This window comes from Echeneis naucrates, chromosome 23 (genome assembly GCF_900963305.1).
Source record: "Echeneis naucrates chromosome 23, fEcheNa1.1, whole genome shotgun sequence".
NCBI classification, from domain to species: domain Eukaryota; kingdom Metazoa; phylum Chordata; class Actinopteri; order Carangiformes; family Echeneidae; genus Echeneis; species Echeneis naucrates.
This window is the reverse complement of record NC_042533.1, coordinates 10,373,894-10,390,036: the sequence shown is the minus strand read 5'-3', so window position 1 is coordinate 10,390,036 and position 16,143 is coordinate 10,373,894. Positions and strand designations below refer to the sequence as shown.

The following is a 16,143-nucleotide window of genomic DNA, read 5'->3' as shown; positions in this document are numbered from 1 at the left end:
TAGAGCCTGTGTGTGTGTGTGAGACTGTCAGAGATAGTGTGTATTTGCAGGCCTCACTGTTTGTATGAGTGATTTTGATCATGACCTTGTCTTCATAAGAAGAGGAAGCCGATATATAAATGTTTCTATCCATAGTTTTACCTTTGTGACAAGATTGTGCATGTCTGTTCTATGTTTCGAACAAAATTGGACCAAGAAAAAGCAACATCAACCAAGCTGCAGTAAAGACATAAAAAAATGACTCAACATTTTACTGTATCTTATTCCATAAGTGCCCTGTCATCATATTTGGGGTAGAGCCATTTTATATCTCTCTAGCTTGACATTACCACCTCTAATGAGATCACAGATAGCTTTTATCTTGTGTTACAGGATTGTTTTCTGCTTGGCTGTCGACACAGCATCTGTTTTAGGAACAATGGCGTCTCATCTCTTCCAAAATTACCTATCAGCACTTATCAGATGCAGGGTTATCCAGGGTGCTCTGTATTTTGACGAAGTATAGCGTCCATTTCTTTTCATAACAGGCGTATGTTTTGACTACATACTTTTTGCAGTAAAAATCCTAAATTGCAGAGATTGTTCGAGATTTTTGGGTGCTTTTGTTGAGATTTCCAAAGCATTGTGCCATCAACACCAGGAATTAATTTTGTAGCTCATTATTTCCATCATGTTGGGAAGAAACTACTAGAATTTAAAGTTAGTAAATAGCCAAAAAGGCACAAAGAAAATGCATTAGCTTGTTGCTTCGAGACTCTGGTGGCATTTTCAGCTGTCAGCTGGTTGTAGATTGGATATTTGTTAAGACAATGGGAGAGACAGAGATAGCGGGAGAGAGGGAATCTAGGATGTTTTTGACCTCAGCTCAGTGTTTCATTGCATTAACGTTTGCAGCACCAGGTCAATGGGGATAGGACATTGCTGATCTGTCTGTCTTGCACTTCTTTCTCTGTCACCTTCTCTCTCTGTCTTTAAAGTGACGGCATGGCAACTGTATTTATATAGCGCATTTCACATACAAAGGCAATTCAACGTGCTTTGTGTACATACAGAGAATAATAAGAACAGTTATGTGCATAAACATCATAAATTTAATCTTTTGAAATGATTAAAAGAATATGCAGCTCTCTGGATAAGTTAAGAAAAGGACAGTGCAGGTTTCACGCATAAGTGCATGAGAAAAGAAATGCTGGTAACCTACATTTGAAAGTATTGACATTTAGTGCTGATTTAGCCTCCGCTGGCAGTTTGTTCCACTTGTTTGCAGCATAAAAGCTAAATGCTGTTTCTCCATCTTTAGTCTGAACTAGCTGACCAGTGCCCAGGGATCTAAGAGTCCTGCAGGGTTTATGTTCTCTAAACATATCAAAGATGTATTCTGGTCCCAAACTGTTCTGTGATTTGTAAACTAGCAGCAGGGTTTTAAAATCTTTTCTGTGACTGACTGGGTGCCAGTGTAAGGATTTTAAAATTGGTGTAATGTGCTCTGATCTCTTTATTCTGGTTAAAACGCCAGCATTAGCGTTCTGGATGAGCTGCAGCTGTTTAATGCTCCTTACAGGGAGTCTCGTCAGAAGGCCACTGCAGTAATCGAGTCTACTAGAGAGATGAACATGTGGATGAGCGTCTCCTGCTTTTTTTGGGTGGCAAAACTTTTAATTCTGCTGATATTTTTGAGTTGGTAAAAAGCTCTCTTGGTGACAGCTTTAATGACGCTGTTCAAAGTCGGATCAAGACTCAAGATATTTATTATATATTTATAGTATATCTGTCAGGTGGGAGGCACAGCATGCATATACTGCATCACCACAGAGGGGGAGAGAAAGATAAGGTGTAGTGTTTTTATGACCATGTCCACACTGTCTATTGATAACTATTCTTTTACCACAGTAAGAGGGTGATGAATGGACATGCATGGTATAAATATTACCTACAGTATTTTCAAAGGTGTACAATACAGTGCTATTTATTACATTTGGGCAAATTTGAAAGAAATAATCTTTCATATTTCAAAATAAAAAACAAAAACACTCTTTAACATACTTTAAAACTGGAATGATTGCTTATATGAAAGGCAGCAGAGAGGTGTAACAACATTTTAATAACTGTCCTATATATTTTAGAGTTTTTAGACAACAATAAATCAGTCTTTAAAGGATATGGTTTAATAACTGTAATGTCGCCGGTTTATGTCCTGGAACGACTGGAAAAACACATCCTCCTCCCTCAGGTGTTATGGCTGAGATGACAGGGCGGGCTCAGCGTGAAAGTGATCTACGCCCAGTTTAAAAAAAAATATATATATCTATATTCGTATATTTTGCACAAAAGACCAATGCTTTCTGAAGGCGTTCTTTTGATGTCCCATTTTAATTGGTTTTCTCAGTCCAGTCCTGTGGTGTAAGCTCTACTTTAACTTGAAGGAGGGAGACTAACTATACTAATTGAAAATAGCAAGTTGAATATGTTTTTTTTTTTTTTTTCATTCAGTTAAAACTAGTGGGGGGCATTGTTGGAAAACTCTTACATTGAAATATCTCATTCTCCCTCTCCATGCCCCTCCCTGAGAACAACAATTCCTCCCCTCTGTAATTAATTGTATTTGTAATAAATTAAGCTTGCTCCCATTAGACTTGTTTGATGCCAGCATGTGTACCTCCTCAAAAGACAAGCCACTTTGTTGACATGCTTGTAATGTTTTTCTGATCTCTTTATCTCTGCCTTATCGCTTTCTGTGTATTTCTTCCATGCAAGTTTGCTGTTATAAGTTCATCAACATGCAAAATGCCCAAAGGTGAATTTATTTATGTAAATTAGAGGGTGCACTGGTAGTGTGCGCGTTGAGCCTGAATTGTGTTAAAAGGCTGGTAGCTGCAATTGCCTGACTGTTTCTCATTATATATTGTGTTCTTATGGGCTTCAAAACGAAATTGGCCTCTCTGCAGCAGCATTTGTTTTTTAAAGAGGGCACTTTTGTGTGCTTTACATTTTTATTTGTTTTATCAACATTTTTGTTTCAGGAGGAGCTATAATTAAATTTACACACATGCTATCGTATTTTATGTTGGGGTTTTTTTTTTTTTTTTTTTTTTTTTCCCCCCCTCTGAAAATTGGGCCATTCTTTTAAAAAGCATATTAAATTCAGCTCCAACCTGCCTTAGGTCAGTTGATTTTGATGATTTTTCCCTGTCTTACACCTTCCACAGCCTCCAGACATGAGTCTTGTTAATGCACCTTCCTCCTCTTTGTGCCTGAAGCAATTTAAGATTTTACATCCTGAACACACAGTGCTTTAGATCTTTTCACGTGCATTTATTTAAGGTAGAATGTATTATACTGCAGGTTTTATATATTCAAACAAACCTTGAGGAAAATGTGAACATTTGGTCCCTACAGTGGCCTTCTCTTTGTTTTTAAGTTTGACACAGTTTTGTAGTTATTTTTTTCTTCCTCTTGGATTCTATACATCTTGAAAAATAGGGTTCCTTGTGCTATTTCAGAAACAGACTGCATTTTTAATGCTTGTGCATATTATTTACACTTTTCTGAACCTTAACAGGTTGTTGAAATCTGTCACAAAAAATCATTACCTGATGCATTTTTCATGCATTAGGTTCCACATCAGCAGTTTTATTATGGCTCCTCTTAAGGACAGGAATTAGAGCATTGTTGACATTTGACAGTGGATACACGCACACACACATATCCATATGTATCAGAACATCATGGGAATATATCCTCACTAACGATTGCTGCAGCTTCCCACAGGATAATCAGTTACAAATGTGTGACCTTGTAGTAATTTGTTGTTGTGAGAGAACAATAATTAAGCGACTGTCAGTCAGTCAACTCAGTCACTCGTACTTGACTGGACCAAACCATTGTCATGTTTACCTGGTACAGCTTTGTTGAAGCTGAAGGCTGTTTCTGTCCGTGTATTCCTGCTAATGTATGGATTTATGTTGTAACCTTAATCCCCTGCACAAACAGTAATTGTCCAATCGTAGCACAGCAACCATGATCAAGAAAGGGAGGTTACATGCATTATCTGCAGAAAAAGAACAGGGGATGACAAAATCAGTTGTACACACAATTGTAACATGTACACACAATTTTTATCTAATTGGTTTGCAAGATCCTGGTAAAAGAGAATCAAACTCAGTCAGTTTCCTGGTTTGTAGCTACAGCTGGATTTGTTTTGGTCTGTGCTGAAGAGGCAGAGAGTAAAATCAAAGTGAATGAATCAAGGTTGCGGAGAGATAAGAACATTCATGGTGTATATAAAATATACTTTACAGAGAGAAGAGGGATTATGAATAGTTCATGTGTGAGAGGAAGCAAATAACAGAAAGCAGATTGAAAAGAAACTAAATCGGGACAGACGGCGCAAGAGCAAGAAAAAATGATAGCCACAGAGAGAGGGAAAGTATGTTACTGTAATTATGATTTACACCAAGGAACACTTAGAGTCAGGCAGAATTGGTCTCATCAGCAGAATCCTGGGAACCACTCACTAGTCACTGTAGGACCTTTGACCTCCCAGTGTCCACCCACACCTCACCAGCCAGCTGCGGTCAACTGGGGAAAGCGCACTGGCCGGCACCTAGCCTCCATTCTAAACTTTAACCAGCAGTAGGAAGGAAGACAAGACTCATCAGTCAATCATTGTCTATGAAAGATGTCATCCTTAACCTCCCCCAGCACCCGTAACTACTCTACCCAGCATGCCAAGCAATTTGCCAGCTGGACAGCAGCCCGCGGTTAAAAAGTCAGTTTTAGCGGTGCCTCTCCTCTCCTCTACTCTTCTATTCTATTCTATTCTAGCCCACCGTGCTAAATCCTCATGACAAACAACTTCCCCTTCCCCATCGCACACCTCTTCCTTTGTGCATTTGGTAAAGTCACTTATCTTGGGCAGAGCCGGTTCATTAGTGTCATTTAACATTGTCTAAAGTTGTTCAACTCTCTCTTTTTTTTGGTAACTAGCTAAGATCTATCACCACAATGCATATGCCATTAATGAGCTTGCCTTGTTTATGCTTTTACAGCAGCATGTGATAATTAAAATGCAGAGAGGAGTGTGAAATAATAGCTCTGTGTTTACTTGGCACCCCGCTCATGTGGCGGAGTGTGCACCTAATTGTTAAACATTGCATGTGTGAGCAGTGCAAGACAGGTGTCATCATCATGTTTGAAGTGTGTGCGTTAGAGAGAATGCACTGAAAGTGTGTGTGCTCGTACCTGGAAACACCTTACATACTGTTTCACCAATTAAAGCTCTATGTTGGCGTGTGCACTTGTCAGTCCTAATTAGGAGGATGCTATAGTTCACCACAAACTAGCTTTATTATACATTCTCTGACAGCCTTATAATTACAGCTCTATCATGAAATGTGTGTGTCTGTGTGTGAGGGAAAGAGAATGAGAGCCATGGCTTTGATGACTATGAAAAGGGGAGTCGCTGAATACTGAGAGGTATTTTTGATCTTTTGTTATGTAAAGGAGTATAAAACAAACATTTATCATGAACAGAGAAGAGAACAAAGGCAGCTGCTCTCAGTGTCACAGCTCCACATGCGGCAAGTTTTTCAGCTGACAGCTTTGCCATTCCTCTCGGCGAGCGTTGATGCCAGCCTGCCATGCCATGACACTGACATACACATGTTTGAACTCCACATTGAGAACATATTGAGACCGCCTGATGCAGCGTATGGTCGGCTCTCTGCAGAGTTTGTTTGACAGAAGAAACCAACATTTCATGGGAGATAAATGTGGGCATTTACCAAAACAGCTCGTTTATTCTTGGATGTTGAGTTGAACAAACAGAGTGAAAGCTGCAATCTTGACTAGTGGTTGTGCTCAACTGTTTCTTGATCTAATCCATCTCGGAGACAGACAAAAGACAAAAGATGAATTGCAGTAATGTGAGTACAAAGAGTACAGTTGTTGGTATTTCTGTATTTTTCTTTTAGTTTGAAACCATGAATTATTATCTGTAAAGTCAAAGCCTGATGTGGCTTATATTAGTGTTCATAGAGTTACAATTGAGAACACTCAAACTGAAAATGCTTTTCGGGGCACTTTTTAAGAAACCTCCCCTTATCCTATTTCCACTAGAGGAGACAGATGCAAACCCCCCAAAACAAAAAGAACAACAACAAAAACAAAGCATAACTGAATGTTGAAAAAGAAAAAATTTATGCAAAGTACAAGCCAAGAAAGCTGATCCATAGAACAATATATATATATAAAGGGGGAGCTAAGGAAGAGGACAAAAGTATAATTGTTTCCTGACATCAACGCTTTTGACATTTTTATACCTTTATCATGCAGAGAAAGTCTTTCCTGCGTTACAGTAGGGGATTTAATGAAATGACATTTATGGACAGATTTGAAAGAGACTAAATCTATATTCACCAACTAGGAGCTCAGGAAATGAGTTTCTGACTGTGTCATAAACATAAAAAGGGTGGTCTGTTTTTTTTCTGTTCTGTCAGCCTTAAGCTACAATGTTGCAGTAAAACTTGCCTGTTTGTTGCTTTAAACGTTGCTGCAGTAAGGAATTGAGGGACCTTTTCTTCCGTGAAACAGGGTCTAGTGGTTCTTCTGCATAAGAAGATAGGAAACATTGAAGCTCCCTTTTAGTTATCATTCATAGAGCAGCTCTGATTATGGCTGCCACCTCAGCACTTCTGAATCGTTTGTTCCTGGATGTTGGGGTGTGTCTTGCAGTGGATATTTCAAAAACAATCAGAGGAGTTCATGACACATGTAAAATCAAACTTGGCAATGGTCACACCATTTGTACTTCAACAAAGCAATTTGCTTGATCTTAACTTGGCTTCATGTGATCAGTGTTATAGGATGGTGTGCCTTTAAAAAAAATAAATAAAGAAATTGTTTTATACTTTGACTTCACCTCACATACACAATCCTAGTGCTTTTATCTCGACCAAGTGTGTATTAATCTGCTGCAAAAGTAGCTTTTGCTTTTGTTTGAGAAACTTTAGTTGAAAACTGTGATTTTGAAGATTTTGAAGATATTTGATTTGAGATACAGAGGCATGTAGTTATAACAGGAAGTTGTAACATCAAGACAGACTAATGCATAATTGAAACCCGCTTCTAAGTCTTTGATATCTGATTTTTGATTACTGATTTCTGCTGTCGAACAAATCATCAATAGGTGAATTCATTTGAAATTTATAAATATACCTGACTTTAATAGTAATATTCCAGATATTTATCTTTGATATTCCCCCTTTCACACGATTTCTGATCATTCCTTAAAGCCATTTATTTCATTTTGCCAGAAAATCATGTGACTGCTGTTTTAGAAAGCTCACACTCAAAGTGTTCACACACTGCTAAACATGAAAAACCTAAAAACAAAAGAAGATATATATTTTTAAATACAAGTTTGTGTTGGACAAGGAGGGTCAATGAGTGTACCACATGACAGTAGCCATTTATGACTTTAATTAACACTGAGATCCAGAGAAGACTCACACTTGAGATTTGTATGAGACTGAAATCCACCTACTAGCCCTCCACTAAAAAGATAAATAGTAACAATCTTGTTAAAATTGGCAGGGGTTTTAAAACATTGACCTCTTATGACAGGTCAGAAATTAACAAAAATATAGTTTTAATCAGCTTTAATGGAAGCTATAATGTTCAAGAAATAATGAAAGTGGTCACAATACATCACATATACATGACTTCGATCCCCACCTCTGGATGCCATTGACCTACAGTGTATACCCTCCATTCCTCACTGAGCTGACATGCAATTGCCTTGAAGCTTTATTGAACGATGAATGCACCCTCTTTTTCACATCCCAATTTAGTGTGTAGCTTTTCTCAGACAACTCCGATAGCTCTGTAATTGCATCTTTATTTTGTGTGTGTATGTATTTGTGTGTCTGGCTGCAGCAGTTATTAACAATGAGGAGTGAAAGAATCTGCCCATGTGTACACTTGTTACTGTCACCATTTTTTATTGCCAGAGCTTAACGAGATTTCTCAGCCTGATATTCCCTTTTCAAAAAGTTACCAAGTAGTTGAACCTGTAATCTTTTTTTAATTTATTTATTTGAGTAATAATTCTGATCTTTTTTATTTTTTGCAGAGTCTGTACACCGTCACATGCAGCAGTACGAGGTGGAGTACCTGCAGTTTGCTTTCCGCTGGATGAACAACCTCCTGATGAGGGAGCTGCCACTGCGCTGCACGATCAGACTGTGGGACACCTACCAGGTACATGCACGCACGCACAAACACACATACACGCACACAGAAAACAAAGTTACTTTCATAGCTTTTCGTTTTCAATTTTCTATGTAACTCTGTGTGGGATTTCAGAAACTGAGATATTCTCTGATAATGACAGCTGTGATTGCCTCACAAGTGCCTCTATCCCAGCCAACCCAATGGCACCATGCAACATAATAAAGATAAAGTTTCTTTTTTTTACATAAAGGTATTCAAACATAGCAACTCTCTGTGTGATGTCATTAATTGTTCAGAATTCGCTATGCACCCTAATTGTACTGCTACGCCTGATCACATTGACAAGCTATTGACAAATTTACAATTTAGTCTCACTGCTTTCACATCATAGAGTGAGTTTAGTCAGTGTTAGCACAACACACGTGGAGTGAGATAGTGCTCTCTTTACGTATGTAATTTCAGAGGGAATAACAGGTTTAAAAACAAATTAATTGGGGGGAGTCCATTTACAAATGAAACAAAGATGAAAATAGCCGCTTTCATGCATGGGACGGAAAAAAGTTTTTGATGTTTTAACTTAATTTCCTTGGTATGGCCGCTGGGTGTTTTTATGTGTGTGAGGTTGTGCGTTAGTGTCAAAGTAAAGCCTATTACTGTGTTGACCTGGATGGGTAAATGCGAAAGAGCGAGCAGGATCTTAATCCCATTCAGACACATGTGGACCTGTTCATTTAGCTGCCCTTTCACATTTAAACACATCTTAATAGACAGCACCTACAGTTATGCCAGATTGTTAACCTCAGTCAGTGTTGTCAATAACACCTAATGTCTGATATTGATTCAGCAGAGTGTGCGTACATGCTGGGACATGTGTGGAGAGTGCAAGACTTGATCTGAGTAGATATAATGGATTTTCCAGCTCATGCAGGGGTTGAGAGCATAAGACTTGCAATCACATCAAAGTGTTTGATTAGATGACTAGGGCGGAGAAAAGATAAGTGGAGAGCAAAGGTCAGGGCTGAAATTAACTCCTCCATTGGTCATGCTTTGAACTGTGCAGAGAAAGGAATGGCATTAGAAAATAAAAATAAAAGTGAGGAACATCGCCATCTGAATGTGTGTGTGCCTTGTTGACATTTGTGGAAACTGTCTTCCTTTGAGTGACAATCTGCCAAGTCATCAAGCACGCAGTGCTCATGAACCTGGAAAAATGATTTGTTAACAGTAAAAGTCCTCCAGTTTAAGTGCAGTCTTTCCACTCACATGACGTATATGCTGGGGTGGGGGGTAAAAAAACAAAACGACAACATTGTTTTACCAGACAGTGTCACTATGGTTTCCCAAGCTCACTTCCTGGTCAGCTTTTCATTAAGTTACAGATAGCCATTGCATTTGACTCTAGTTAAGGACTGACACTAAATCATTATAACAAACTGTAGCATTCTCCATCATGGCAAGTTCATTAACAGCTTTTTTTGATTGACTAGACTCCTGACACATTTCCTCCAATTGTTTTTTTTTTTTTATTATTCTTGATTCAAGGATTGACGGATGGATGAAGTAAGTCTTAAGGGGTAAGAGTGAGAGAGCCAAAATGGATGACTTCTACAAAACTCCATTTACCAAGATCAAATTTAACAAGACCGTATCTCAACACTGTAAATATACCTTAAATATGGTTTTACATCAAGATTGAAACATTATTTCCTGAATAATTGATACAAGTTTTAAAATTTATTCTTTCAAGATAAGGAAAGTGATTAAATATAATACTGAACCTGGCCTTTTAATTCGGTCTGAACCGAATTCCCAATACTTCTGCTAAGTTTGGTGTAAAGCATTTACCATTTATCATTCACCTTTTTATATAATCCCTTTAATAAAGAAACAAAAATGACCTCTTTGGTGAAGGCAATATGCTTTGTTATTGAGGTATACTAGCTGACCCACTAATGCTCTGTACCTGCCCTTGCTTTATGGTATAATGGTTTCCATTATATGTGACATCTGCTGGTTGTCCACGGTAACAAGCCGTTATTTTTCATCACGCATCATCAAGGGCTCCAATCCAACCAGCATCCTACTGAAAGAAGGACAGACGCAAAGCAGGAAAAATGAGTGAACATAAAAATCTAATGAGCAAAACACAGTCAGAGTGATGCACCAAGGAAAATATGAACAGAACAGAAAGTCCTGCCCTCACAATGGATTTACTGCATCATAAACTACCTCTGCTCCAGAGAAAAATGCATAATACCTTGTCCTGACATTTAGTCACAAGTCATGTCTCATTTGTAGAATATAATTTACACCTTGATGCCAGAACAGTGGGCACATTGATGGATGATTTAATGCCACAGGGCAGCCTCAGTTTAAGCTGTATTTGTTATGATTTTGAATAATTTTCCTGATTTTTAGTCACACAGTAAATGTTTGTCCAAACAGGCATCTAATACACACAGTATTGGCTATATCTGACACATTCACCAAACAGAATATTGAATAATATTCGACAGTTCTGCAAAACCACCCATTAAATGAAATGGAATTTTAAATGTTAAGTCTGTGTTTAAAAAATTTATTATTCTCGCAGTGTCCATGCTTGGCAACTGCATTATGGATAAGGTTATACAGCCGAAAGTAGTTGCTTAAAAGAGCACTCCATCAATTTAGTTTTGTGCTACTATGGCAGTCGGGAAGACAGAAACGAAACACCAGAATCAATGATCTACATCAACAAAGAAGAATGTGAGATTTATCACATATGTTCTTTTTCCATATGAAAACCAGGCACTAACATTATTGACAGTACAACTTGACCTCAGACAGTTCCGTTAGAGATCAAGGACAATTCAGATAACTTGTTTCTACCTTCATGCATCCAGATTGTTGCAATTTTCAAATGTTCCAAAGTTTAGCCTTAAACCTTGCATACATTTCCTTCATGCTGGGGGGCTCGGTTCACCTTAGTATCACATTTTAAAGCTCCTCTGCCAGTTTCTAATAGAGTTTGAACCTGACAGCTCTTGTGAAGTTTGAATCTTCTGCAGTGAATTTCCCGCCCAACCCCGAAACAAAGTAAGTAGGTTTGAATGGGGGGAGGGATTCCGTTGAATTGGTCTAAAAGAACGGCGACGCAAACTACGCTCGTCGGCACACCATCCACCTCGATCCTAAAAAAAGAAGCGAGGAATATTTGATTAAATTGTGTTGTTGCATTGTCGTGACTTGACAGCAGCCCAACTACACATTGTGCTTGTAATCCATCCTCTAAATATTTGATGTTTTACAATGTTGTTTGGTTCACAGCCTCAACACGGATGCACACACACAGCCCACACAGTTTCAGAAACATCTGTATACACCTACATCTTTTGGTAGTCTCCGCCCTTCACTGCCAGTCTTACTCTGGTCAGAGAATCTTTGATTTGAGGTGAAATGATTGGAGACATTCATGCTCGTTGTCAATCTTTCCGCTCTTTTAGATTTCACAGATATTCTTCCACACATCTCCCACCTCCCCTCTAGTCATCATTTTTCTTCAGACCTTTTTACAGATTAATATTCCTGTCTCCCTTTTACCTCCATGTCCTTATGTCATGCTTTTCTCCTTCAAACTTGCCCTTAAATTAAGCTTTTAAAAGACAATCAAATTTGTTGATGCTGGGTTTGCCATGCAAAGTAAACACCAGCATCCGATTTCTACCACACAGCATCCCTCTGAGTTCATAAGTGCTTTTCTAATCTTCAGTTCCACAGACTGCTGTTGAATCTTGAGCATGCGCCCCGTACAAGGGTCTGTAGATAATTCTTGGTTTGATTGAGTTTGGTTTGTTAAAATTTCCATCCAGACGTTTTGTTAGTGTGCTTCCCTTTAATATAATACTCTGTTGATTTTTTTTGTTTGTTTGCTTTTCCCTCTGAAGCCAGGCAGGATGTTTCTCTCTTTTCTAGATGATTTGGTTGATGTGCGTACTTCCTTCTCAACATGACCGAATGCATGATTTATTAATATCCAAACTAGATTAAAGTAGCTTTTTAACAAATGCTCTTAACACACAGGAAGTGTTTGGGTCTCTCTCACACACAAATGAAAGCAATAAACTGGAAGACCTTGGCCTTTGCCTGTGTGTGTGTGTGTGTGTGTGTGTTTCAGGGGAGATTTTAACCTGAGTGTTGTAATGTCTCCGCTGTGGTCCTCTCGCTGCAGTGTAGCCATCTGTTCAGGAGCCTAATCCAGCACAAGGCAGCTCTTCCTCTGTCTATCTCTATCTCTGTCAGTTCTCTCACTGACTTTTCTAGCTACAGTCTCTTCTTGACATTAATCATTTATTTTTTGTTCCTCTTTTTTTTTTTTTGTTAGTCTCTTTTGCCTTTCAGTATAGATCTCCCTGTTTTCCCCTGAGCACTTTTTCTCTATTTGTAACTGTCTCCAAAGAGGAAGCGAGAGGGCAGGCAGAAAGGAAAAATGATTCACAACAAAACAGGCACAGACAGACAGACAGACAGACAGGCGGGCAGGCAGGCGGACAGACAGGCAGGCAGTTGGACAGACAGGGACCAAATTATCCTTGTTGCATGGAGCATGAAATTAGCGAGTAGCTCAGTGTGGCAGCATTAGCATGGCTGTTAAAGGGATACCGTGACATTTTCAGGTTCTAAAACATGGTTCTTTTTCCATATGAGTGGTTGAACTTTCCAAGCAGATCTCTGTTTAGCGTTGTTAGCCGCCACATTTGAAACCACTGTTAGTTGTGAGAGATGTGTTATTTCCACATGGGAAAAAGAATTAAACTTTCTGCAACAAGAAAGTGTCAGAAAATAAACAGCACAGACAAATATTATTGATGTTCTTTTATTTTATTTGCATCATAAGGTGTGAATAGAAATGGCTTTTTCCTTTTTCGTTCTACTACATCCTTTCAGATTCCATGTCATAGCGGAATACTTTCCTTTTTACATTTGAATGATTGCTATCTATCTATCTATCTATATATATATATATATATATTTATATATATATATATATATATATAGATAGATATATAGATAGATATAGATAGGCAACATTTTTGTGCTTTATAAATGCCGACTGGCAAAATTGGCCCATTTGCTCAATTATTTCTATTTGATTTTTAAACTAGATATCTTTCTCTTTTTTTTTTTTTTTTTTTTTTCCATGAAAAGAGCAGTTAAAATACGAAAAATAGGAAATTGTGATTAGGGTTCAGTATTAATATTCACAAAATGGTGAATCCACTAATTAACAAAAGAAGTCTGTTTAAAAAAATTAAGGAAAATAAAATAAATATTTTTGTCTGTGTGTTCGTCAGAGGACAGACTAAAACTTTAAAGGAAGTTTTTCTATAATACCTGTGTTTTAATTATTCATGCAGGACCTCAGCTTGAATTGAGTACTTTAACATTATTGTATCAGTACTTAGGCGAGTTCTTCCACTACTGACCTCAGTGTATATTCTCATCTCAGGAACATCTAATCTTTTAGAAATGTCATTTTCCTCTCATTAAGGCTAATCTTCTCTGAGGGTCCAATTTTCTTTTGAAAGCATATTTTTTACATCCTGTGTTTTCCCTTTGTCTTCCATCACCTAATATAAAAATATTAACAATGGGCTGACTCCAGCATAGTATCGTCATTATTTTAATGTGCGTGGCATGTCTCAGATAAATGAAATCAAGTAAAACTTAATAAGGAAATGGAATTAGATTAAAAGATAGATCTTCGGGATGTTGATAAAAGAAGAAAATTTCGAGCAAAGGAAATTTTGTAAAATATATTTACAGACATGTCTGCAGTTGTGTACAACTACTGCAGCTAATCCCTTGTACTAAAATACAAACGCTAAAGTCTACCATGGCCTTCAATAGCTTCAAAACAGATCCATTATTCCCTGCACCGTAAATGTGTTTTTTTTTTTTTCTGAAGCAGAAACCAAGGGGAAATAAGGCTTTATAAATGTTTTTTTCATTCAGACCTTTATAACTTTGAACTCGCTCACAAAGTTGTGCCCAAAGTCAGTTATCAGACAAAGGGTAAGGGTTATATGCACTCATGCATGAATATCAATACAACACTTAGCTGCCAATGGAATAAAAGAGAGATTTTGTGGTCATCCTCCAGGGAAGTGACCCTGCTCACTTTTCCTGCCATTCTGTCGTCCATCTATAGTAATGGTTGGCCCTGTGGTCACTCCAAACAATGAGACAGTCCTCTGTAGACTGGATCCTGGTCATACACTCATGCTGTCTTAACAGCTTCTTGAAATGCTCTTGAAATTCTGGCCCTCTGTCACACTCCCACTGGTCCATAAGCATCAGTATTTCTTTTCCTTTCATTTTGCCTTTTTTAACTGAATGCCTGCTTGAAATGAACATAGGCAGCATTTATGTCAGAATTGAAGATGTGGCTCATATTGTGTTTCTAATTTTCTCGCTGGTCTGTTTTCTTTCACCTGCCAACACATTACCTTAATACACGATGACTGTCATGCACTCGAGCGGTGTGTTCCTCTGACGGGTTATAGGCACTTATGGATTGCCATCATCAGTCAGATACAGGTTCAACCTTAATTCCAGTTTTGCTGTCATTTCATCATATGGAACCATAAAAGGCAATTAAAGCGGAAAACTAGAAAATGAATGTGTTGTCATCAGTGTTCTTAGCTTCAGTACAACAACTGGAATAGGAGCAAGGTCTAGTTTTCGTGATGGGTGGCGAAACTGTTAGGCAAACTTTACATTGTCGAAGTTGCAAGCGCTGATTAAAAATATATCAGGCTGTGCTGTTTCTTGATCGCTGATGCTGCTGTACAGATATCTGCCGCAGAAGCAAAGACAGTGAAGTTCCTTGATATCTAGTATGGCCTGTACTTCAAACCCTCAAGTCCAATAGGAGGGAACAGTGTGTGGACACAGTCACAGCATTTGTGTACCATTATTTGCTGATATAAACACAAATATCCTCTGTTGGCTCAGTAGTAAAGTCCATCCAGCAGTTCTATATTTTCAGTTTGGTACTTTGTTGTATTCATTATAGCAAACTAAAGATGATCCAAGCAGTTGTAGCTGCATCTGTCCCTGCATGTGTTCTTGCCACCAGGGCAAGCCTTCTGAAATCAACATAAGCACGGACACTGAGGGAGGTTTAACAGAAACAGGACACAAATTCAGTAAGTCCAAAACAATACGGAAATTTTACCATTTTTATTTTGTGTTGCTTTTTCTTGAGACAAAACTTGTGATTCTGTACACATTTACACTCAGTTTTAATTTTTAAAAGTCACTTGTCTTACTTCTTCTTGTGAGACTCTTTATTGTAATTTAGATATCAAATAGTCCAGGCGTTGGCATGTTGTGGCTAAATGTCTCCTGCAGTCCCCCATGCAAGTTGTGCAAACTGCCTCAGTGCTTAGTGATGAATTGCACACAAGAATCATTGCACAGCCTCTAACCGGTCATTCATACAGTCAAGGTGATGAACTTAGGCTATAAGAGGAGAAGAGTTTTAAAGCTGCTAGTCAAGTGTCAGTAGTTCATCATATTTTGTGTATCTGTGTAACTGTTACATCATTTTAAATCTGCTCATTTATCATCTTACAGCAACGCTCAGCTCCATCACCTTTTCACCTTGTCTGGAGTCGGTTAGTCCAACGTCAGGCCTGTTTGTTTGGAAGGATGAGACTAGTCAGAAAGCCAACGCAGCAGTTTAAAGGCACTTTGACATTGCTATACTCACTATCACTCTGTATTCCACATCCCCCTATTCTCTTTATTTCACCTTTAGCCCTCTGTTCTCTCTATATCTCTTTTGCACTCACCCTCATTCCTCCTCTCCTCTCCATTTACCCCCATCAGCCTCTCTCCCCCGATGCTCCCGACGTTTCCCCATGC

General features: G+C 38.3%; 1 protein-coding gene across 2 annotated transcripts in view; it reads left to right on the top strand.

Moving 5' to 3' along the window:
- tbc1d22a (TBC1 domain family, member 22a) overlaps positions 1-16,143 on the top strand; it is a 106,656-nt gene that overhangs the window by 68,820 nt on the left and 21,693 nt on the right. For both annotated transcript variants that reach the window (XM_029495037.1, XM_029495038.1), the window contains exon 12: positions 8,132-8,259. In XM_029495037.1, the coding sequence (XP_029350897.1) occupies positions 8,132-8,259 (128 nt within the window). The remainder of the gene's footprint in view (positions 1-8,131; positions 8,260-16,143) is intronic.